At 33.4% G+C, this 20,927-nt stretch overlaps 1 protein-coding gene across 1 annotated transcript; it reads left to right on the top strand.

Annotated features, from left to right (window-relative positions):
* Positions 1-1,751: 1,751 nt before the first annotated feature.
* Positions 1,752-13,111, top strand: LOC102600639 (D-3-phosphoglycerate dehydrogenase-like). The gene is made up of 10 exons (XM_006361314.2): positions 1,752-1,966; positions 2,951-3,081; positions 4,803-4,947; positions 5,110-5,237; positions 5,703-5,774; positions 11,841-11,967; positions 12,035-12,159; positions 12,261-12,302; positions 12,555-12,767; positions 12,880-13,111. Exons 1-10 carry the CDS (start codon positions 1,822-1,824, stop codon positions 12,946-12,948), a joined length of 1,197 nt encoding a protein of 398 aa, XP_006361376.1. The 5' UTR covers positions 1,752-1,821; the 3' UTR covers positions 12,949-13,111.
* The last annotated feature ends 7,816 nt before the right edge of the window (positions 13,112-20,927 follow it).

Here is a 20,927-nt window from a genome sequence, read left to right as displayed (position 1 = left end):
TTTAAACATGGAGGTTTAATTTGAATTTTTCATAATCAAAATTAATTTTTAAATAAAGTAAAAATTATTTCAGAAAAAAAAACGGGTGATATAGTCTATTTCTCCGCGCAAAGCACGGATAAGGTCACTAATATAAAAATAAATTAGAAGCGGAGAGTTAGACGGGCTAGGGTTGACTTATATTTTAATTTTTTTTAAAAATAGTATCAATTTTTTAGGAAGGAGTGGGGTAGGAGGTGAGGTCTGAATTTTTAAAAATATTTTATAAAAGAATTTAAAAAAAATAAAAGGACGGGAATTATCGGGGTGAGGTAGGGGAGGAGATGGTGGAGTGGGATGAAAAAAATATTTTAAATTTTATTTTTTTTAAAATAGAGTAACTTTTTTTGAATAGTAATACTTTAACTTTAGTTTTAACTAATATTAATAGTTTATTTAATTTTTGTTAAGGTGAAATATTTTTCCATATAGAATGTCATGTGGCAAGGTTTTTATAAATAAAAGAGAGAGTCGATTACACACACCATTAATGTGTGTTTCTCACACTAATAAGTGATAGCTTATCTATAAAATTCACACTCTCAATAGTTTAGGTATGACACTCGAAAAAAAGAAATAGCCCATGTGTGTTTTTGACATCTGTCGTATAAAAAAGAGAAAAGACATAAAGTGATACATGAATTTGTCCCAAATTTTCAAAAAGACACTTTAACTATGCGGGCATCCTATTACCCTACTAAATAATCTTGAACTGATATTGTTACATCATTTTTTGTCCACCTGACATGGAGAGTGTGTGCACTATCACGAAGAGAGTGAGCAACCTAAAATAACTAATATAATTTTATTTTTATAAGTATTTTATTATAAAATATGCTTTCTTATTATTTTAACTTTTTTTCCTTTTTATTTTTTCTCTTTCTTTCTTCTTCAAAAATTCATTGTCATCTCTATTAAACCTTCTCACTTTCAATGTCACCATTTTTACCACAATTTCACCTTCCTTTTCTTACTACTATTAATTTTACTCTCTTTAATTTTAAAACTTTATCTAAATATTTTCTTACATTTCAAAAAAATTGATAAACCCATTAGATTTCAAGATGATTAGGAAGTATCATATAATTTTTTTTATTCGATTTCAATTAAGTTCTTTCAATTTACGGGGAATTCATTCATTCTTTTAAAATTATCATTTCTAATTTTGAAGTTATATGAAAAGGAGTAATTGATGATACCTTCAAAATTTTAAATTTTCTTAGAAAAATAATTAGTTTTGTTATCAATAATTCAATAAATTTTAGAAAATAGTATGAATTCTTTTTTATAGAAAATCACTAAAATAAAGAATTTGACTGGAGAAGAAGAAGAAAAAGAAAAGAAAAAAAATGGGAGAGGGTTCAGTGGGGAGAGGGGTGAGGGTGGGAGGTGAAGAAAAAAAAAGAAAATTGAGGGATGGATCACTTGAAAGTGGAGGATGGAAGATGAAATCAAAATTTAAATAAATCAAAAAGTACGAGACAGAAATAAAGAAAAAAACTTAAAATGAAAAAAAATAAATACATTTTTAATTAAATTGACACTTGTGCAATTTTAGTTTGTACCAAACAGTGGAGAACAGAAAATTAACGGTGTGAAATTTAATTTTAGAAGCAATAATTTCTAGCCTTTAGATTTCATTTTGTCTAGGTGGCATCATCTAAAGCTATCACCGGACATTACTGGAGCTAATTTAACTGGATGGGATCCGTTTCCCGAATTGCATTTTTCAAATCTTAGTCTGACAAAACCTAAGTTAAATCTGATTTCATCTCACCATAGATGTACAGTAAGAGCACCTCTGCATTACTTCTCTGCAAAACTTGGGTTTCTAACACAAAAACACTCATCACTTGCAACGTTCTGGAGAACACTTATCTTCATCACCAACATCAACGCCATTGGTTCTGTTCCTTAGCTCAAGCTGGTAATCCACAAATTCACAATCTTTCTTTTTTCTTAAATTTATTTTTATGTTCAATTGTTCTCATGTGTTTGGTTGATCCAATATCATATTATATATATATACGTAAGACATATCGTTGACTCATTGGTTTAGTTTGGTGTTAAAGCTAGAAGATATCTAAGGTTCAATGTTACTTAACCATAATTTTAAGCAATAGATTTTATATTTCCCAAAACTATGCTTAGGTTGAGGTTCGAACTCCAAGAGACATCCATTGTCAAACAGTGTCATTTCGTTCAATATATCACTTTATGCATAGATATGATATACAGTAAAATTTTCTGACAAAGCGTGTCTAGTCAGAGGCATATCCAAGATTTTGAGATGATGGGTGCACTGTTATAAAAAGGTTGATTTATGATATAAATTTGATCGATTCGACATTTAGGTTTTTAGTACCGTTAAAATTTTAAAATTATAGGTCTAAAATTAATTCTTTATATATATATATATATAGCAATTACCACTTAGAGAAGTGTTAATTTTAGGAAGAAAAATAATATAAGATAAATATAAAATTCAAATTTCTAACCTCGCGGAGAGAGGTGCACCCAGTCATGATTGCCTTATGTGATACTATAAGTGTGGGTTCACACATCTATATTTCAATATTTTTTTAAAAATATAACACTACTATATATGATCTCGGGAGAGGACCATGGGTTCACATGAACCTGGTGACCCCCCCTAGATACGCCTCTGTGTCTAGTGACACCCCTTCGCTCAACATGGGTCAGCCCCTGCTGGTATAACATTACATACTTTGAAGGGATTTTTACCCTCTCCTCTTTGTCCACATCCCACCTAGTGCTGGGAGAGGGAGATTTTTGCAATATGCAGCCATGATGATAATGTGTTTTCTCTAACAATATGTATAATACTCACTGTCAGGTGTAATAAAGGTACATTACTGATGTCTATATTTGCATTTTCTTATTCATTTAGGTGCAAACACATTTCAGAAAATGAGTGATAATAGGTGCAGTCACGTTACCCGTGTTCTTTTTTGTGGGCCTCACTTTCCTGATTCTCACAATTATACAAGAGAATATTTGCAAGGCTATCCATTTGTTCAGGTGTTACTTTCTTTCTTTTACTGCTTCTTATTCCACAACAATGAAAGAACTTTTTGAGGCTTTCATATACTAGGGGATTTCACTTGGAAAAGAAAATGTCCCATACTAACGGTTTCGGGGACCAATGCATGAGTTCTTGTAGCACTTACCAGTGATGTCCTATCGATTAGTATTACACAGAAGAAATCAATTATAGACACTAATACTATTAGATCCGCTCTCCATAGACAAACTTGGGATTTGCGATCTCAGGTAAGATCAGTTCAAGATCATGGGATCCTTTTCTATCAGATAGGAAGGGCTGTATTTCTTCGTTGCACGAGACTTAATATTGGCTCCATTTCAAAGTTGTTCAATCATATATGTTCTTCTGGCATCCATAGGGAAATAAATAAAGGCAGGTTGATTTATAAACTTGTTTACATAATAGTGATGAAGTTCATAAAGCAACAGAGGATCTTGATGAATGATTAAAACATAATTGCATAATTGAAGTTTCTACATGGTTTCTGACTTTTTTGGTTTGCCTATTTTTTTCGATTTCTAAAGAAATTTTGATATTGCTATCTGGAGCGAGGTAGACGTTTGATAATCATATGCACAATCAGAATACATGAAAAGTGAGCCCTTATTTTAGGGGTAGTCATTGCATTCTCTTGTCAAAGATGAATTTATTTATTTGACTTCATATCATTCAAAAAACAGAGTTGAAAAATGTGTATTCTCTAGTATTTCCTATGTAAAATGTATACCGCCTTTATCTTGTTGATATACGTAGGGCTGGCAAGAGGTCCATGTATTGTTGTGTTGTAATTTGCATTAAGAGTTTCCTCTAAAGAAAAAGTAAATGCTATTTTCATACAACTCGTTAAAGATGCAGACAATTAATTTGATATGAGTGGAAACATTTGACAGCAAATAAAGGAAACTTGAGCCACAACAGAAGTTGTTATATACCATCATTTCAAAGGGAAACAAAAATGGTTATGTTTTTCACTTGAAGTGCCTACACAGGACAAATGGGACAAACAAAGGGTCAAGAAACAAGACTTTTTACAAGCATTGAAGCAAGGAAATTTACATATGAAAGATAAATCACCTGTGTAATAATTGGACAGTTTGGAGAGAGATGATCGTAAAACCTTAGAAAGAATTGAAATTCTTTGTTCAAGGTTGACTATTCCTTTTTATTTCATTTGTATTTCTTAGGTGACAAGCATATGTCAGTTTGTGTAGATTATAGGCTTCATTTTGGGAGGATTAGTAAATGACTGTACGTACACTAAATCAAATAGAGTAACAATAATACATCTACAGGCTGTACTGATAAAACTACTACTCAGTTATCAAATAAAAAAAAAAGCAAAAACATAAACAGAGAAACTAATTGTCTAGAGGTCTGTTTGTTACTTTACTGAGTATACTAAGAGCTGCTAATTGTACTTGTGCACTGTTTGCATGGTAAACATGCTACCTAATTATAAACTTGCAATATTTAAATCTAACTTCTTAATCTTCTTTACCATTTCAATATTTGATTCGCAGTTATTTTTCCTAACGTACAGCTAAAAATTAACTCCTAGAAAAGGTAAAACTCTTTAATTCTGCTATTCAATTTTTTGAGTGGTATCTGTCAGTACCTTCTTGCACTATCTTCTAAAAAGGGTCCAAATTACAAGTGATAATCAAATCTTGAATGATGATATATGCCTCCGTTGTAGGTTGATGATGTTCCACTTGAAAGTGTGCCTGCTGTGATTGGTGACTATGAAATTTGTGTGGTTAAAAGCTTCCGTATGAACTCTGATGTTCTCTCCCGTGCAAAGAGGATGAAGCTCATAATGCAATTTGGAGTTGGGTTAGAAGGTCAAATTGATTCTTTTTCTGTTTGTCTCCTTGCCTTATGCCTTTTGTTTTGTTTTGTTCTCCTTTATCTTGATATTATTTCTTTGGTAGCTGGATTCATTGTTAATCAGCCATTTTAAAGTTTCCAATTGCCTAAATACTTTATAATGTTGTTGTCTAAAGGTGTTGACATTAATGCTGCCACAAAGCATGGCATTAAGGTCGCCAAAATCCCAGGTGGTGCAACTGGAAATGCTGCTTCATGTGCTGAAATGGCCATATATCTCATCTTGGGCCTCCTGCGTAAGCAAGTTGGTTTGACTCTAATCTTATAATTCAAGGCTTTACTTCTTCTGAACTCTTTGAGGATAACACATAGAACATATTGTACTTCCGTTCTTCATAAAGTTGATAGATTTGGGATATATATCACTATTTTGTAAGAATAATTAATGCATCTGGTTTTGCAGTCTGTTTCAGTACTTGTCTGCTTGAAAGTTGTTTATATTTCTAATGTTAATGACTTCACTGGAGTGGATACGAGAGCCTAGAATCTCAACGAAATCTAAAGTGATTTGGACCGAGTGGTCAAATAAAGAGGGGTGTTGAGTACTTACTTCTACTTCTGGGAATCCCGTTGCTACTTTATCTTTGTGGTTCTAGAAGTGAAAGTATATGCCGATAGCTAAATGTATAGGTTTACTGAAGAGTATCTTTTGTTCTCATGTAAGCTATGTTGTTTCCCTTTTTAACTTGGCATCCCCCAAATGTTGCAGAATCAAATGAAAATTTCTGTGGAGCAGAAAAAGCTAGGGGAGCCAACTGGTGACAACCTGCAAGGGAAAACGGTGAGTTTCACTTTTTAATCCTGCAACTGTTGGCTGAGCTACAAATGCTTCATCAAACATGTTTACTTGACAATTAATTACCTTAATTGGTAAGGTAAATGGTGTGTATTTTGTGTAAAATTATGAAGTGGGGATTCTAATTTAAATTACTTAGATTAATTGCTGCAGTGCTGGTACAAAACACCCAGGATACTCCTAGGAGTAAGTACCTATATGGTATCCGTTTCTTTTCTTCTATTTTCCATTTTATTGCATAGGGGTATTGTATCCTTTTTTAGGATACAAGTATATACACATTGGGCACTTGGGGAAAAAGATAATAGTTATTTTATTTATTAACAAAACTTTATCAGTGGAGATGGGCAGTGGTCTACGATAGGGATGGGTGGAAGAGAAAGAAATGAGTATGAAATTTGTTTTTCCTTATCAAAAAAGAGCATAGGGGTATGGGGGAGGTCTTGGAAAGTGGTTCTTACACTATTACTTGTAAATTTGAATCACAAACCCAGAATTTTAGCTGCCATATATCTGGAGTGTACGCTCCTAATTGTTACAAGGAAAGGAGACCTGTATGGGAAGAATTGAGCTCAGTAAGGGGGTTGATGGAGGGACCCTGGGCAATGTGTGGGGACTTCAATGTATCTAGGTACATATCTGAGAAGAAGAACTGCAACAGAAGAACTAAGGGAATGAGAGAGTTTTCCGATTTCATAGAGGACATGGAATTAGTTGACATGCAATTAGAAGATGCTGCATACACATGGTTTAAGGGAGATCAACAGGAGGCAGCCTCCAGAATTGATAGAATCATGATTTCTAAAGAATGGGATGATACCTTCAACAATTTGAAACAGATTCCTCTTCAAAGGCTGGGCTTAGATCATATACCAATAGCGTTGATTACTGGTTGCTGGGAGAGGAATAAAAGCTACTTCAAGTTTGAAAATTGGTGGCTGCAGTCAGAAGGATTTGTGGATAGAGTTAGAGAGTGGAGGAGCTCCTTCAGTTACCCAGGAAGACCTGATTATGTTTTGGCATGCAAACTTAAAGCACTGAAACTTAAGCTAAAGGAATGGAAACAAGAAGAGGGTGGAAATCTGGGCAGTCAAAGAAGGAGATTGTTAGAGCAGTTAGCAGAATTGGATACAGAAAGGGAAATAAGAACTCTCACTGTGGAGGAAACGACAAAAAAGGCTGCAGTCTTACTTGAGTATGAAGAGCTAGTCAAGAAAGAGGAAGTTTCATGGAGACAGAAATCAAGAGTACTATGGTTGAAGGAGGGAGACAAGAACACCAAATTCTTCCACAAAATGGCAAATGCTCACAGGAGATATAACAATATAGATCAACTCATGATACAAGGAGAGGTTACTCAAGAGAAAAGCAGAATTGAAGGGGAGATAATAGCATATTATAAGAACCTGTATAGAGAAACACATCAATGGAGACCTTATAATAATGCTGAATGTCCAATGTTGACTGAAGAGGAAAAACTGTCCCTGCAAGGCAGATTTGAGGAGAATGAAGTTCTAAATTGCCTAAAGCTATGTGCAGCCGATAAGGCTCCTGGTCCAGATGGGTACACAATGGGTTTCTTCATCAAGTGTTGGGATGTACTGAAGAAAGACATCATGGACACATTTCAAAACTTTTATGAGCAAGAAGTCTTCGAGAAGAGTTTCAACGCTACCTTCATCGCACTCATTCCAAAGAAAAAAGGAGCCAACAAGTTAAGGGACTACAGACCAATTAGCCTCATAGGGAGCATTTACAAAATACTCTCCAAAGTTCTCACAGAAAGGTTGAAAGTTGTGATAGACAAACTGGTGGACTCACAGCAAATGGCTTTTATAAAAGGGAGACAAATTATGGATGCAGTGTTGATTGCTAATGAAGCTGTAGATTCCAGGATTAAGCAGAAGAAACCTGGCATTCTATGCAAGCTGGACATAGAAAAAGCATATGATCATGTGAATTGGAAGTACCTTCTGAAGATTTTAGAGATGATGGGATTTGGACAAAAATGGTTGAACTGGATTAGCTTTTGCATTTCTACAGTTAGCTTCTCTGTTCTGATTAATGGGTCCCCTGCAGGGTTTTTTCAAACTCAAAGAGGACTCAGGCAGGGTGATCCATTGTCCCCTTTCTTGTTCTTAATTACTATGGAGGGGCTGAATAATATGCTCAAGACAGCAAATATGAGAGGATGGATAAAAGGTTTTGATGTGGCTAGAGAAAATACAGAAAGCTTGGAGGTGACACATCTTCAGTATGCAGATGATACATTGATTTTTTGTGGAGCTGAGGAAGACCAACTGAAATACTTAAGGGTGATCCTGGTGCTGTTTGAAGGGGTATCCGGGTTGCACATTAACTGGATTAAAAGTTCTATGTATACTATCAATGAGGTCAACAACATAGACTTGTTAGCTTCAATTCTAGGGGGTGAAGTAGGTACTCTACCTACAACATATTTGGGTATGCCATTGGGAGCAAAATCCAAGTCCTTAGAAATTTGGAATGGTGTGATAGAGAAGTGTGAGAAGAAGCTGGCCAGATGGAAAACTCAGTACTTGTCAAGAGGGGGTAGACTGACCCTCATAAACTCAGTCCTAGATGCTCTCCCAACTTACATGCTGTCTCTATTTCCCATCCCACCAGGGATCACTAAAAGACTAGACAGCATAAGAAGGAAGTTCTTGTGGCAAGGAAACAAAGAGAATAGAGGTTTTCATCTAGTAAAATGGAATGCAGTGACAACTGGAAAGAAGAATGGTGGTCTGGGAATAAAGAATATGGAGCTACATGGCAAAGCACTCTTAATGAAGTGGTTGTGGAAATACTCAAATGAAAACCAAACACTTTGGAGAAGAGTGATAGGTGCCAAATATGAGAATCAAGATAGTTGGATGACTAAGATTGTGACCACACCTTATGGGATCAGTTTATGGAGATCCATAAGAGCATTATGGGAGGAAGTTAAACCCAAATTCAAGATGAAAGTGGGGAATGGGAACAAAATCAAATTCTGGAAGGATGAATGGCATGAGAAAGGTAACCTGGAAACTCTTTTCCCTGATATTTACAATCTGGCAATGTTCCAACAAAGAACTATTGCAGAACTATGGACACCACAAGGGTGGAATTTCATCTTCAGGAGAGAACCAAATGACTGGGAAGTGATGAGGTTGGCAGAATTCCTCAACTTGGTTGGACATTTTACTGGACTTCAGGCATATGAGGATATGCTTTGGTGGAAAGGCAACAATAGAGGAGAGTTCAAAGTGCATTCAGCTTACAGGCTGATGGATGAATCAAGCCAGCAGAGTCCCATCTGGCCTTGGAAACAAGTATGGAAGTGTAGAATCCCACACAAAGTCTCATGCTTTATTTGGCTGCTAGCTAAGGAAGCTGCCCTGACTCAGGATAATGTAATGAAAAGGGGGATAACCTTATGCTCTAGGTGTTTCCTATGTGGGGAAACCTTAGAAACTGTAAACCATCTATTTCTACACTGCAAATACACCCGGCAGCTTTGGAGGATTTTCTTGAGCCTTAAAGGCATATCCTGGACTATGCCTAGGAGAGTTACTGAGGCCTTGTACAGCTGGGAGGAGGCAGGTGCCCTTGCAAAAGACAGAACTAGATGGAGAATTATCCCTGCTTCAATATGGTGGGCAATCTGGAAAGAAAGGAATTCCAGATGTTTTGAAGGCATAGAAAATAGTGTGCGGGATGTTAAACTAAATTGCATTTTGTTGTTATGTTTTTGGTGTAATCAATTATACTCAAATGACACTGCCTCTATAGTTGATGTTTTAGACTCAATATAGAAATAGAGTAGGAGTGTCTAGAGTGCATCTGTATATAAGGTTTGAGTACAACCCATGTACTTTTGTGATATAATACATCGTTACCATTTTCAAAAAAAAAGAGCATAGGGGTATTGTATCCTTTTTTAGGATACAAGTATATACACATTGGGTACTTGGGGAAAAAGATAATAGTTGTTTTATTTATTAACAAAACTTTATCGGTGGAGATGGGCAGTGGTCTACGATAGGGATGGGTGGAAGAGAAAGAAATGAGAATATGAAATTTGTCTTTCCTTGTCAAAAAAGAGAAAGAAATGAGAATAGTGGAGGGGGAGGAGTAATGTCTCTGCTCAGAAATTGAGGAAGAAAATGGTTTATGACTTTTTTTGCATAGTAGTGTTGGAGAAGGAGGAGATAGGCTTTAATGAAAAAAGGCGCAAAGGGAAAAAATATGTACAAATATATATATTTAGTCCAAGGCTAATAATTATAAGCATGAATGACAAATATATGAACAAAGAAATTGATTTTTTTTTTATGATAAAGTGAAATATCAATTGTTTAGTGTCGCCTCTTTAGAAGAGGCTCATTGACAAGGAAAAGTATGCCTTAGAACCTTGATGATGATGCTGAACTGCACATTAATTGAGACGGAGCGCTTAACATGTTTTGAGCCTCGCTTTAGGGCTTAAGTGCGGCTTGTACAACACTGGTAGGGCAATTAAGAGACATGCAGGTCAAAGGGGTTTGAAATGTAGGTTTTGAGCCAGTTCATGTATTTGGATGAAACTTTGTGAAGTTGAGGGGCCGGGATGACAAATCGGTGCTAGTACAAGTGTCTATTAGGCTGCTACTGGGCTCCATGTAGCTCCGCCCCGGCTTGATGTACTGAACTTGATCCAGGTCATGGTCCCTCCCCTCTCCCGCCTTCGCTAGCTCGTACAACTTATTATCTCCCTTTGCCCTCTTATTCTACATATAAGCATTCAAATGTTGCCTTTTTTGTAGTCGAAATTGCTAACTTTGGCTCCTTCCTCGCCATCTTATACCTTTTCTTATATGTCCGCTTTTCCTCCGTCCTTACTCTCCCCCAACTTCGCATACACCACTTTTTTTGCCTTCACCTTCCCTTGGACTTCTCCATTCCACCATTTGTCCCCTCGATGCCCACCTAATCTATTTCTCTAGACCCCGAACACCTCTCTAGCTGCCTTCCTAATGCAACTAACACTCCTATCCCACATACTGTCGCATCCCCACTACTCCCCTAAGCCTCTGTAGCAATCAACTTCTCCTCCATCTCTTGGGCACTGACCATAGTCAAGCTACCCCATTTGATCCTAGGTGGTCACCCACAACCCACTTCTTCCTCTGTCTCTTGATCTCCAAATCCATCTTCAAGAGCTTATGTTGGGTTGTAAGATTCTCACTTAGAAAAACCTTACAGTTTTAACATAGACGTTCATCATCCTTCCTAAGGAGCAAATAATTATCTGTGTCTTAGCACCGTTCTATAAAAAGTTACCAAGTGTTCCTCCTCCTTTGAGAAACTCGAATTGACTACCTCTAACCCAAGCGCTCTTGGTGAAATCCAAAAGCGAGACTCCTCCTTCATTCTTGTACTTGAAACCAAAACCTCCTTGCACATCGTCATAGCCCCTCGGGGTTGATCTGATGTGTCCATTGTCCATTGAAATCTCCTCCTATGAATACATCTTACAGATATGTTGGGCTTTAAAGGGCTCATCATTCAGTCCTATGGTATGAATACATCTTAGATATGTTGGGCTTTAGAGGGGTCAACATTCATTCCTACATACCATCCAACCATTCTATATATAGAACTTGCCTTTCGCGTTGTTAGGTATCTTCCTTTTACATGTCACTCTTGTAATGCGCCTCCATTTTGATCATCATATATTGATTTTATGGGTTACTTCTTCATCTATCATGTCATTTTCTCAGGAAGAGTGGACTTATATCTGAATTGTTTGCAAATGTACCATTATCCTGTCTAATTCCAACTTCACCTTCATTCTTTTAATGGGACTAAACACACAGTGCACATTCAAATTTGCTAATATCAAGTGGAGTAGTTCTAATAGATATCACAAATGAAAAGACTTTAATGGCATTGTTGCGAGCTTGGATATTGTCGATGACTAGGTCTGGACGAATTTACAGACCATCAAACTTGTGTAAGAATCACACTTTTTTTTATGTCTTAGACAATTTCTGCATTATCATATAGGTGTTTATCCTGGGGTTTGGAAATATCGGGATACATTTGGCAAAGCGTCTGCGTCCATTTGACGTGAAAATACTTGCTACGAAACGAAGTTGGGGCAGGCTTGCACAGGACTCGAGCAAATCCGAAGGTAAGAAAACTTTGTGAATTTCATTCATTTCTAAATATTGATAGGAACCGCGTATCTATGTTTCCAGCACCGTCTGTTGAGAATGGTGGCTACTCTGACCTGGTCGACGAGAGGGGAAACCATGCTGATATCTTGAAGTTTGCAAGCAAAGCTGATATTGTTGTATGTTGCTTAGCTATGAACAGTGAAACTGTAAGACTGCTCTTTCTCTCTGGCTGGTCAGGAAATCTTGTGCTTTCTGATGATCAATATATTTTGCCAAGCTTACCTAAAAATATGCTGCTCACTTGCAGATTGGCATCGTGAACAACGATTTTATATCTGTCATGAGAAAGGTTTGTCTTCAAGTGGAAATCTCCTTCCAGAAACTTGGGGGGTCAGGGGGAAGTTTGGAACCGTGTTAAATTCTATTCCTCCATGGGGGAAATCAGTGGAGAATATAAAGGGTGGCAAATGGGCTATGTGGGTTAAAAATGTGTTGAATAAATAAATAGGCGGGTTATGACGGGTGTGTTGAAGATGGGTAAACAATGGGTTACCCATCTTTTTATATCTCATGAAAGTTTGCATGCTCTTGTTTGGTGCAGGGTGCCATTCTGATTAATATCTCTCGAGGTGGTCTGTTGGATTATGATGCTGTTTTAACTCATCTCAAATCGGGACATTTAGGAGGTTTAGGAATTGATGTGGCTTGGACTGAACCATTTGATCCTGATGATGCTATCCTCAAATTTCCAGATGTTATAATCACACCCCATGTTGCTGGTGTGACAAAATTGTCTTATAGAGGCATGGCCAAGGTAAGTCCCTAAGTTTTTTTATATATATATTTTACTCAATTCAGGCTAGTTTATTATTTGTTGGACATGTTGAAATCGAACTTGTAATATGAGAGTAATTGTTAAATTACAGGTTGTTGGAGACGTTGCTCTTCAACTCCATGCAGGAAAACCTTTTACAGGAATAGAGATTGTCAATTGAACCAATCAGTATGATGAAAGAAACATTTCTTGCCATTGCTCAAAGTAGTTTCTTTTCGTTTCATATTTATCTCTGTACTGGCACAAGTATTCAAATAAACTAAGGTCTAATTTGCTTAATTGTTTGCACTCACTTAATAAAGGTTTGAATCTTTTTCTGCGTATATATCAGGATCTACCCCGATCAAAACCAAAAGAGGCAGGTAAACTACAAAACCTAGAGCCTTGTTCATCTTACCTAGTACATCTATGATTCCTCAGGATCATCTTTCTTAGTTTTGCAGTTTCCATCTTTGTTCCAGCATGCAATAACTTCAAAGGTTCTTTTTGGCATTGTCCAGCTAGAACCCCATTATACAGTCTACTGCATCAGCGGAGACCGTTGAAAATGTGAAAGACGTTACGAAGAACTCATACTTACCAGATTGAGAACCTATAAAAGAACAAGAGCAAGCAGTCCTCATACAGTTAGGGATGGCAATGGGGCGGGGGAGGGGGGGGGGGGGGGGGGGGGGGGTCACCGGGTTCACATGAACCTTGCTCCCCTCCCGAGATCATATATAGTAGAGTTGTTTTTTTAAGAAATTATTGAAATATAGATATGTGAACCCACACTCGGAGTATCATGTAATGGATGATGATTGGGTGCACCTCTCTACATGAGGTTAGAAATTTAAATTTTATATTTATCTTGTTTCATTTTCCTTTCTAAAATTATATAACACCTCTCTAAGTGGTTATTGGTAGCACTTTTGGCATTTTAATTAATTCATATATATATATTAATTATGGACCCTATAATATTAAAATTTTAACGTTTTTTTAGTACTAAGAACCTAAATGTCGATCAAATTTATATCTTAGATAAAAAATTACATCCATCATCTCGAAATCTTGGATACGCCTCTGTCTGAGATTGATGAATTGATCTCATAGCTGCCTTGTAGTTCTGCTATGTACAACCAATTGATTTATTGTCTCTGCCTCTTGTTCACAGAAGTACCACTTTGAACATACTTGTTTTCCTCTCTTTCTAAGATGACAAAATACATGAATAGATCCTTTAATTTGGCCTCAACTCATATTTATGTCCTTCAATTTTGGGTGTGCACAAATAAATACTTGTATAAAGTTGAACAAATAGACACTACGTAGAGTTCTAACCTCCTGAGGGAAGGAATGTTTCTGTTTATGCATAAAGTTGTATAACGTTTAAATACATAAATAATGTTTCGATTTATGTATTTCAACGTAGAACGTCAGAATGTGGAGGGAAGGAAAACAGTGATATGAAGGCTTGTGCGTATAATTCTAAAACTTTAATAGAGTTGTTGATTTTTATGTAAATCGATGTTGTTAATCATGAAAAATAAATTATTTGTAAATTGATTTTGATGAATAATTCGTATGTTGAATGACAGTAGTGTTTGTATAATTGTTAAAACGGAAAATTCAATATGAAAGAGTATATTACAGCATTTCTAATTCGTGAATTTATAATGATCGCCGTGTTCTGCATGCTGGATCTTCTACTATTCTATGTTCTTCCCGAAAGTGTGCTAATCCCTATGTTGTGCGGAGCTGAGTATCTTCTATTCGCTGACTGGACAGCCCTTGGGTTACTACGGATCTTGGTCATTGAAAGGTTGCACATATAACCAAATCAAAATTATCACCAAATATAAATTGAATTGTATAAATTAACTTGATTATACCTATAAATTTGATACATTCTTGGTTATTTCATGGTGTATGTGTTGGTTTAAATAATCTATTTTGTATCAAATTGAACCGTACACCATATTTTCACTATAATGTACATTCATGCAGAATATAATTAATTAAAAAATTATATATAAATTAATTGTATGAATGCATTTAGTTAACTATAGTTTTGTATTGGTCATTTATTATGTTAATATTTTTTTAGGATAACAATGTTAAATCATCATATGCACGTGGTGTAATTAAATTATTTTAACAAATAAACTGATAATTCTTGGTTAGCTTGTGGTGTAAATTATGATGTATGTTGTGCATAATATATCAGATTTGAAGTGTACACCACATTGTCACCATAATATCTTAATTAAATTCTGCTAATTTAAAAAAAAAAATTGTAAATAATTAATTATATTATGATGTTATGCATGTTGTAAGTTTGTTTGTGTCTATCTATTTATAGAATTATGTCATAGGAATGTATATGAATTTCAAGATTGAAGGAGTGAAATATGACGCAATCACGATATTATTGTTGAATGCTATTTTCAATTTTTTTAATAAACAATTTTTTCCAAAATATTATTTAATATTATAAACGATCTGCAGTATTATTCGAGAATGGTGTCATTTTTACCATTATTAAACACTCTTTATTGTTGAATTGTGGTGTTATAATAGATGATATTCGTTGTGGTTTAAATAAGATAATATCTAACAAAAAAGATATAAATCACTTAACGCAATGTTTATCTATTAGAAAGTATTTTATAGAATAAATATTGATATAACAACTTATACCATATATCATATTTATTTGCCATCATATAATATACTATTTTTTTAAATTATTATAGAACCAAACTTGGTATCAATGTACCTTTTATTATATCATCCTAATGTTAATGCATATAATACACCAGTATTTATTCTATAAATAATTTCTAATATACCATATTCTTAACAAATACACAAGTGTAACCTCTTTCTCCTTGAAATTTGAAAATGAAGAATGAAAGCAAACAAACCAAAGGGTATTACCAAGAAAATATGGTATGAATACCTTCTTCTGGCCCTATAAAATCAAATCGAAAATCGAGTCAAATCGGAAAAAAAATCTGACTAATGATTTGGTTTGGTATTGAAAAAAAACCCGACTATACTTGAGTTGATTTTGTTTTAACTAAAAAAAGTCAACCTGAGACCAAACCAACCCAACATTTTATATATAATTTTTAAAATTTATTTTATAATAAAAGTATTTACTTTGATGTAAATTCTAAATCTTACTTATATGTTTTCATAATTTTTATCTTTTAACATATTTTTTCAAGTTTTTTTAGGCTTAGAATTTTGAATGGTTCAATAAAGGTTATAGTTCATAGATATTAGTAACTCTAATAAAGCTCAATTCGAAATCAAATCAATACTATGCTAACAAAATAAATTAATTCAACACTAAGAATGACAATAATATTGAATATTTGTTCTTTAGTTTTAATTTAAAATACATAATCTCATGTAACTAATACTTATTAGATTTATTTTAGCATTGATTTAGTACTTTTAATTATGATCAGTTTCATTATGACTTTGCAATATTTATTTTATATGATGATTTCATAATTATTTTTTATTGAATATTTTAGTGTCATCACTCATCTCATATTTTGTGTTATTTTCTTAAGAAATAGCTTAGATAGTTGTATTTTGGTTGGGCTAAAGAAATATTTGGAGCACAAGTTAATTATATGTTTGTTTGCATACTTTACCGGAAAAATCCAAAAACCTGGAAAAATTCGAGGTTTATTAGTTTGGTTTGATTTAAAATTTTAAAAATTCGACACAATGGTTTGGTTTGGTATTTGAAAAACCCGAACCAACCTAAGGTTGAAAAATTCGAAAAAACCCGAGTTTTATTAGTTTGATTTGGTTTACAAATTTAATTTTTTTACTCAAATGATTTAATTTTGATATTTAAAAAACCCAAACCAATCCGATCATGTACACCCCAACCTTCTTCTACCTTGAAATTAACGTTGAAATTGATAAAAAAATCAATTAAATGGTCTTCCTTTCTTCAAAAGGGAAATAAGAAAGAGAAAATGAAATCTTTAATAAAGAAACGTCTTCAAATATTATTGCGATTGAAATTTTAAAAATTAAATAAAAATAAATTATGACTTCCACAAAATCAGCACAGTAAGTAAAAAAAGGCCAAACACATATATAGCCCTTCTAACTTGTCCACATTTTTTATTTTGATACTTTATCTTAGCCTTGTTCCATTTTAATCCTTAAACTCCATTTTTTATGTTCCATTTTAACACGAAATATTATTTTATGATTTCTTTATTTTTATATATATTTTTCAATGGCAACTTCTTATTTTAAATTGACATGTATTAGTTAATTTTAGTTAAAAAATTAAAAGTTAACAAAAAATATATATTTTTTAAAAATAATAATTTATTTTTAAGAGTGTTATGTATTTTTGTGTGAAAAATAACCGACGAATTTTCTTTCTTTAAAATCACTGACAACCTTATAACAAAGTCAGTCGAGTTGTAACATTGTTTAGTAGTGTTATTAGCAATGAACAAGAGTCTTTTTTTTAGTAGTGTTATTAACAAAGTCAGTCGAGTCTTTTTGAAGATGGGTTTTTTTATTCGTATTGATTTATATTAAAAATTAAAAGTGAGTATTTGCATTAAATTTAGATAGCCTAGATGATAAGAAAAAATAAATAAGTAGGGTTATTTAATTTGATTGAATGTTTAAGAAAGAAAATCAAAGAACTTTCGTAAAAAATAAATAAGTAGTGTTATTTAATTTAATTGAATGTTTAAGAAAGAAAATCAAAGAACTTTCGTCAATTTATTTTCATGTAAAAATACAGAGAAATATCAAAAAGTAATATTATTGTTTGAAAATTTTTATGTTCGTTCGAGAATGTTTAATTTTTTTACGAAAATTAACAGGCACACGTCTATTTTTAAAAAATAAGAAATTGCTATTGAAGAACATAAATAAAAACAAATCATAAAAAATAGTATAAGTGTTTAAATGGTACATAAAAAATGGAGTTTAAGGGTTAAAATGAAACAAGGCTAAGTTGGAGTGCCAAAATGAAAAATGAGGACAAATTTGAGGGGTGTGTATGTGTTTGGCCTAAAAAAAACTAGATATAGAAACATGTATAACCATGCAGTTTTATGAAGTTGTCATATTTATAATTAACAACTCAATATTATAAATAAAAATAAATAAATTTATATTATGTAAATTCAATATTATATAATAGACTCATCTTCAAGCCGGAACATAATGAAAGTTCGGCACATCAAAATGCTCACAAACAAATATCCTATCATTACCAACAAGGGTTGTGATGGAGTGATAAGTACTCCTTCATTCTTAATCAAGAGGTCTCGGGTTCGAGGCTCCTTAGGTACAGAGTCGCCTTTGTTAGAGAGCGTTTTCGCCCCAATGTGAGACTTTCTGACGCGAATTCGAATTTAGTCGGGCTCCAATATAGATACCAAAAATTGAATGGAAAACAAGAAAATCCCTACCAAATCATAGACAAAAAGGCTGGAACACCCTGGTTTTTGTCCAAATATAAAACCTAAATTCCCCACAAAGAACTAACACATTGGCCACATCTAACTCATAAGGAACATTAAAAATTGTAGAACACTTAGCACCACACAAGGGTGAAGCTGGCTTTATACGTTAGAATTTAATAATTTTGATTTAAATTTTATATTTATCATGTATAGAAACTTATTTGATATGCATAGCTATAAAAATAAAAAATCCAATAATCAAGAATAATACTAGTAATTTAAAATTTATAAACTAAAAATTCGGATTCCACCTCTGAGTCACCTAAAATACCACTGCCAACCCACGTTGTTGTTCTCTTTCCCTTTAATTAACTGACTCTTTCTCTTTTACTTTTGTTTTGTGTCAGTTTTTCAAAGTCAGTATCTATCAATGAAACTTTTAGAAAATCATAACTACCAATTTTGACATCAATTGGACTTTTTGACAAAAATAAAATAAAAATCACTACCACTACCCATATTTGACCTCAAGTGGAAACTCTTGGTGGTGGAATTTCTCAATAAAAATCACTACAACTACCCATTAGTGTATATGTGAAAGTTGAAAGAGTATATTTGAAAATTGAATTATATTTGAATGTGCATTTAGCTTGAATTTTTGAGTATTGAAAAGAATTTTACTTGAGAAACAAGTCAAAAATACTGTTTCATCGAGTGTAAGTGTTCATTTGAAAAAATAATGAGTAGGAGGATCTAACTAACTAACTAACAGAGCCAAGTATAAGAATTCCTCGTGTCATTCCGCTCATATATAACCATAAACTATTTTCTTACAAAAATAAAATAAAATAAATTTGAATAGACAAAGGGATCCTAAGAAACATATAACATGGGCAAAAGGAAATCCCTTTGTACCACATAACCATAGTACTATAATATGAGTAATTTCCAGACCCATTTGCTGTCCTTTTGCCTTCTTAAATAAGTTAGTTTGTTTAATAATACCTTTGTTTGTTCTCTTTTGTCCTTTTTCTCAATTTTAATATCCATTGAAATTACTCCATCTAATACCTATCTTTGACATTAAATTAATTTTCATGAAGACTCTTGGTGGAAACTCCTTTAAATTTGTTGACTTCTTGTACTTATTTTATACACATACATATACACATCATACACACCAAAAGACAAACTTTCAATCAATTAAAAATTAGTTGAATATGCACTATCCAAATCAACTTACCTAAAAACTATTTTTTAAAATAATTACTCCCTCTGTCTTAATTTATGTGACTTATTTTCCTTTTTAGTCAGTTTAAAAAAGAATGACACATTTCTATATTAAGTAACAATTTAACTATAAAATATCTATTTTATCCTTTAATGAAATGATTTACAGCCACACAAATTTCTATCATTCATTTTGGACCACAAATTTTAAAAAATTTCCTTTCTTTCTTAAACTCCGTGCCGAGTCAAACTACCTCACATAAAATGAGACGGAGGGAGTATATGGTATCAAAAATCTACTTGTTCAATTAATTTAGATTTTCATCATATGTTGAAATATTCTCCACTAGATCAAGTTGTTCCTTTTTAGAGCTCGAAACCACGATAAAGTTAAAGGTTATTTGAGGGGATATTAAATAATATGACATATTGTGTATAGTCCTTTCCTTTAAATTAAATTGTCAAAATAGAAATTCAAGAATTTGGTGCATAAGGAGAAGAAAGTCTAAGGTGTGTGTAAAATACAAATGTGTACACCTTGAAGTACTATAGAACACTTGCATGGAGTAAGTCCACAATAATCCTACAACTTTACTCTACAAAAAATAGAATTTCTAAAAAGTCAAAAGGTTTATACACAATTCAATTTTGTATATTGTGGAAAAATGAAATTCCATATTTTCCTATTAGCAAGTCCACCATGTTGCTAATACGACCAGAACAAAGGCGAATTCAAAAGTTGAAGATGATGGATGCATCATAAAAGACTAATACACATTAATTAAAGTATGTCATATCATAGTGTTTCTTACAATGATTTTATCAAACATAAGAACGATAAAAACTAAGTATTTATATAAATATTAATTAGATGACTTTGATCGCAATGTTTGCTTTGTGGAGTGATAGTAGTCAACTCTACGCTTTGTGGAGTAATAGTAGTCAACTCTACTTTGCACCATGAGGTCGCGCATTCAAAAAACATTTCAACCAATTCACCCAACTTACTTTGGCATCTTAGGGTGTGTAAGAAAATACATGTTCATATCTCAAGAGATGTATATATAATTTTTTCAAAGTTAACGAGTGAACTTGCATCTATACCCTTCTACCTAGGTCCGCCTCTGCAGCTAACCTCCCTTTATATAAGAGTGACAAAAATAACATAGTAAATACGTGAATAAAATATGAAAGATCTTTAAAATATTATTTTTTTTAAATCAAATTCTAACCAATCATAAGAGACATTTCATCATACGTTAATTTCAGCTGACACACCTTATGTGTGTTCAATTTATATGTTGGAGCCTTGGACACATAATCCTCTATACTATTAATTGTTTTATGACATAATCAAATAATTATATCAAAAAAGGTTTGAACCAAATAAACAAGAGAACCAAATCAAACTTGTTTTGATTCAAAGTGAATTGTACCTTTTTAAAATAAAAAATTGAAA

Source organism: Solanum tuberosum, unplaced genomic scaffold, assembly GCF_000226075.1.
Source record: "Solanum tuberosum cultivar DM 1-3 516 R44 unplaced genomic scaffold, SolTub_3.0 scf00353, whole genome shotgun sequence".
In the NCBI taxonomy this organism is placed as follows: domain Eukaryota; kingdom Viridiplantae; phylum Streptophyta; class Magnoliopsida; order Solanales; family Solanaceae; genus Solanum; species Solanum tuberosum.
Note: the sequence above shows the minus strand (reverse complement) of the source record. Positions and strands in the feature narration are given on the sequence as shown.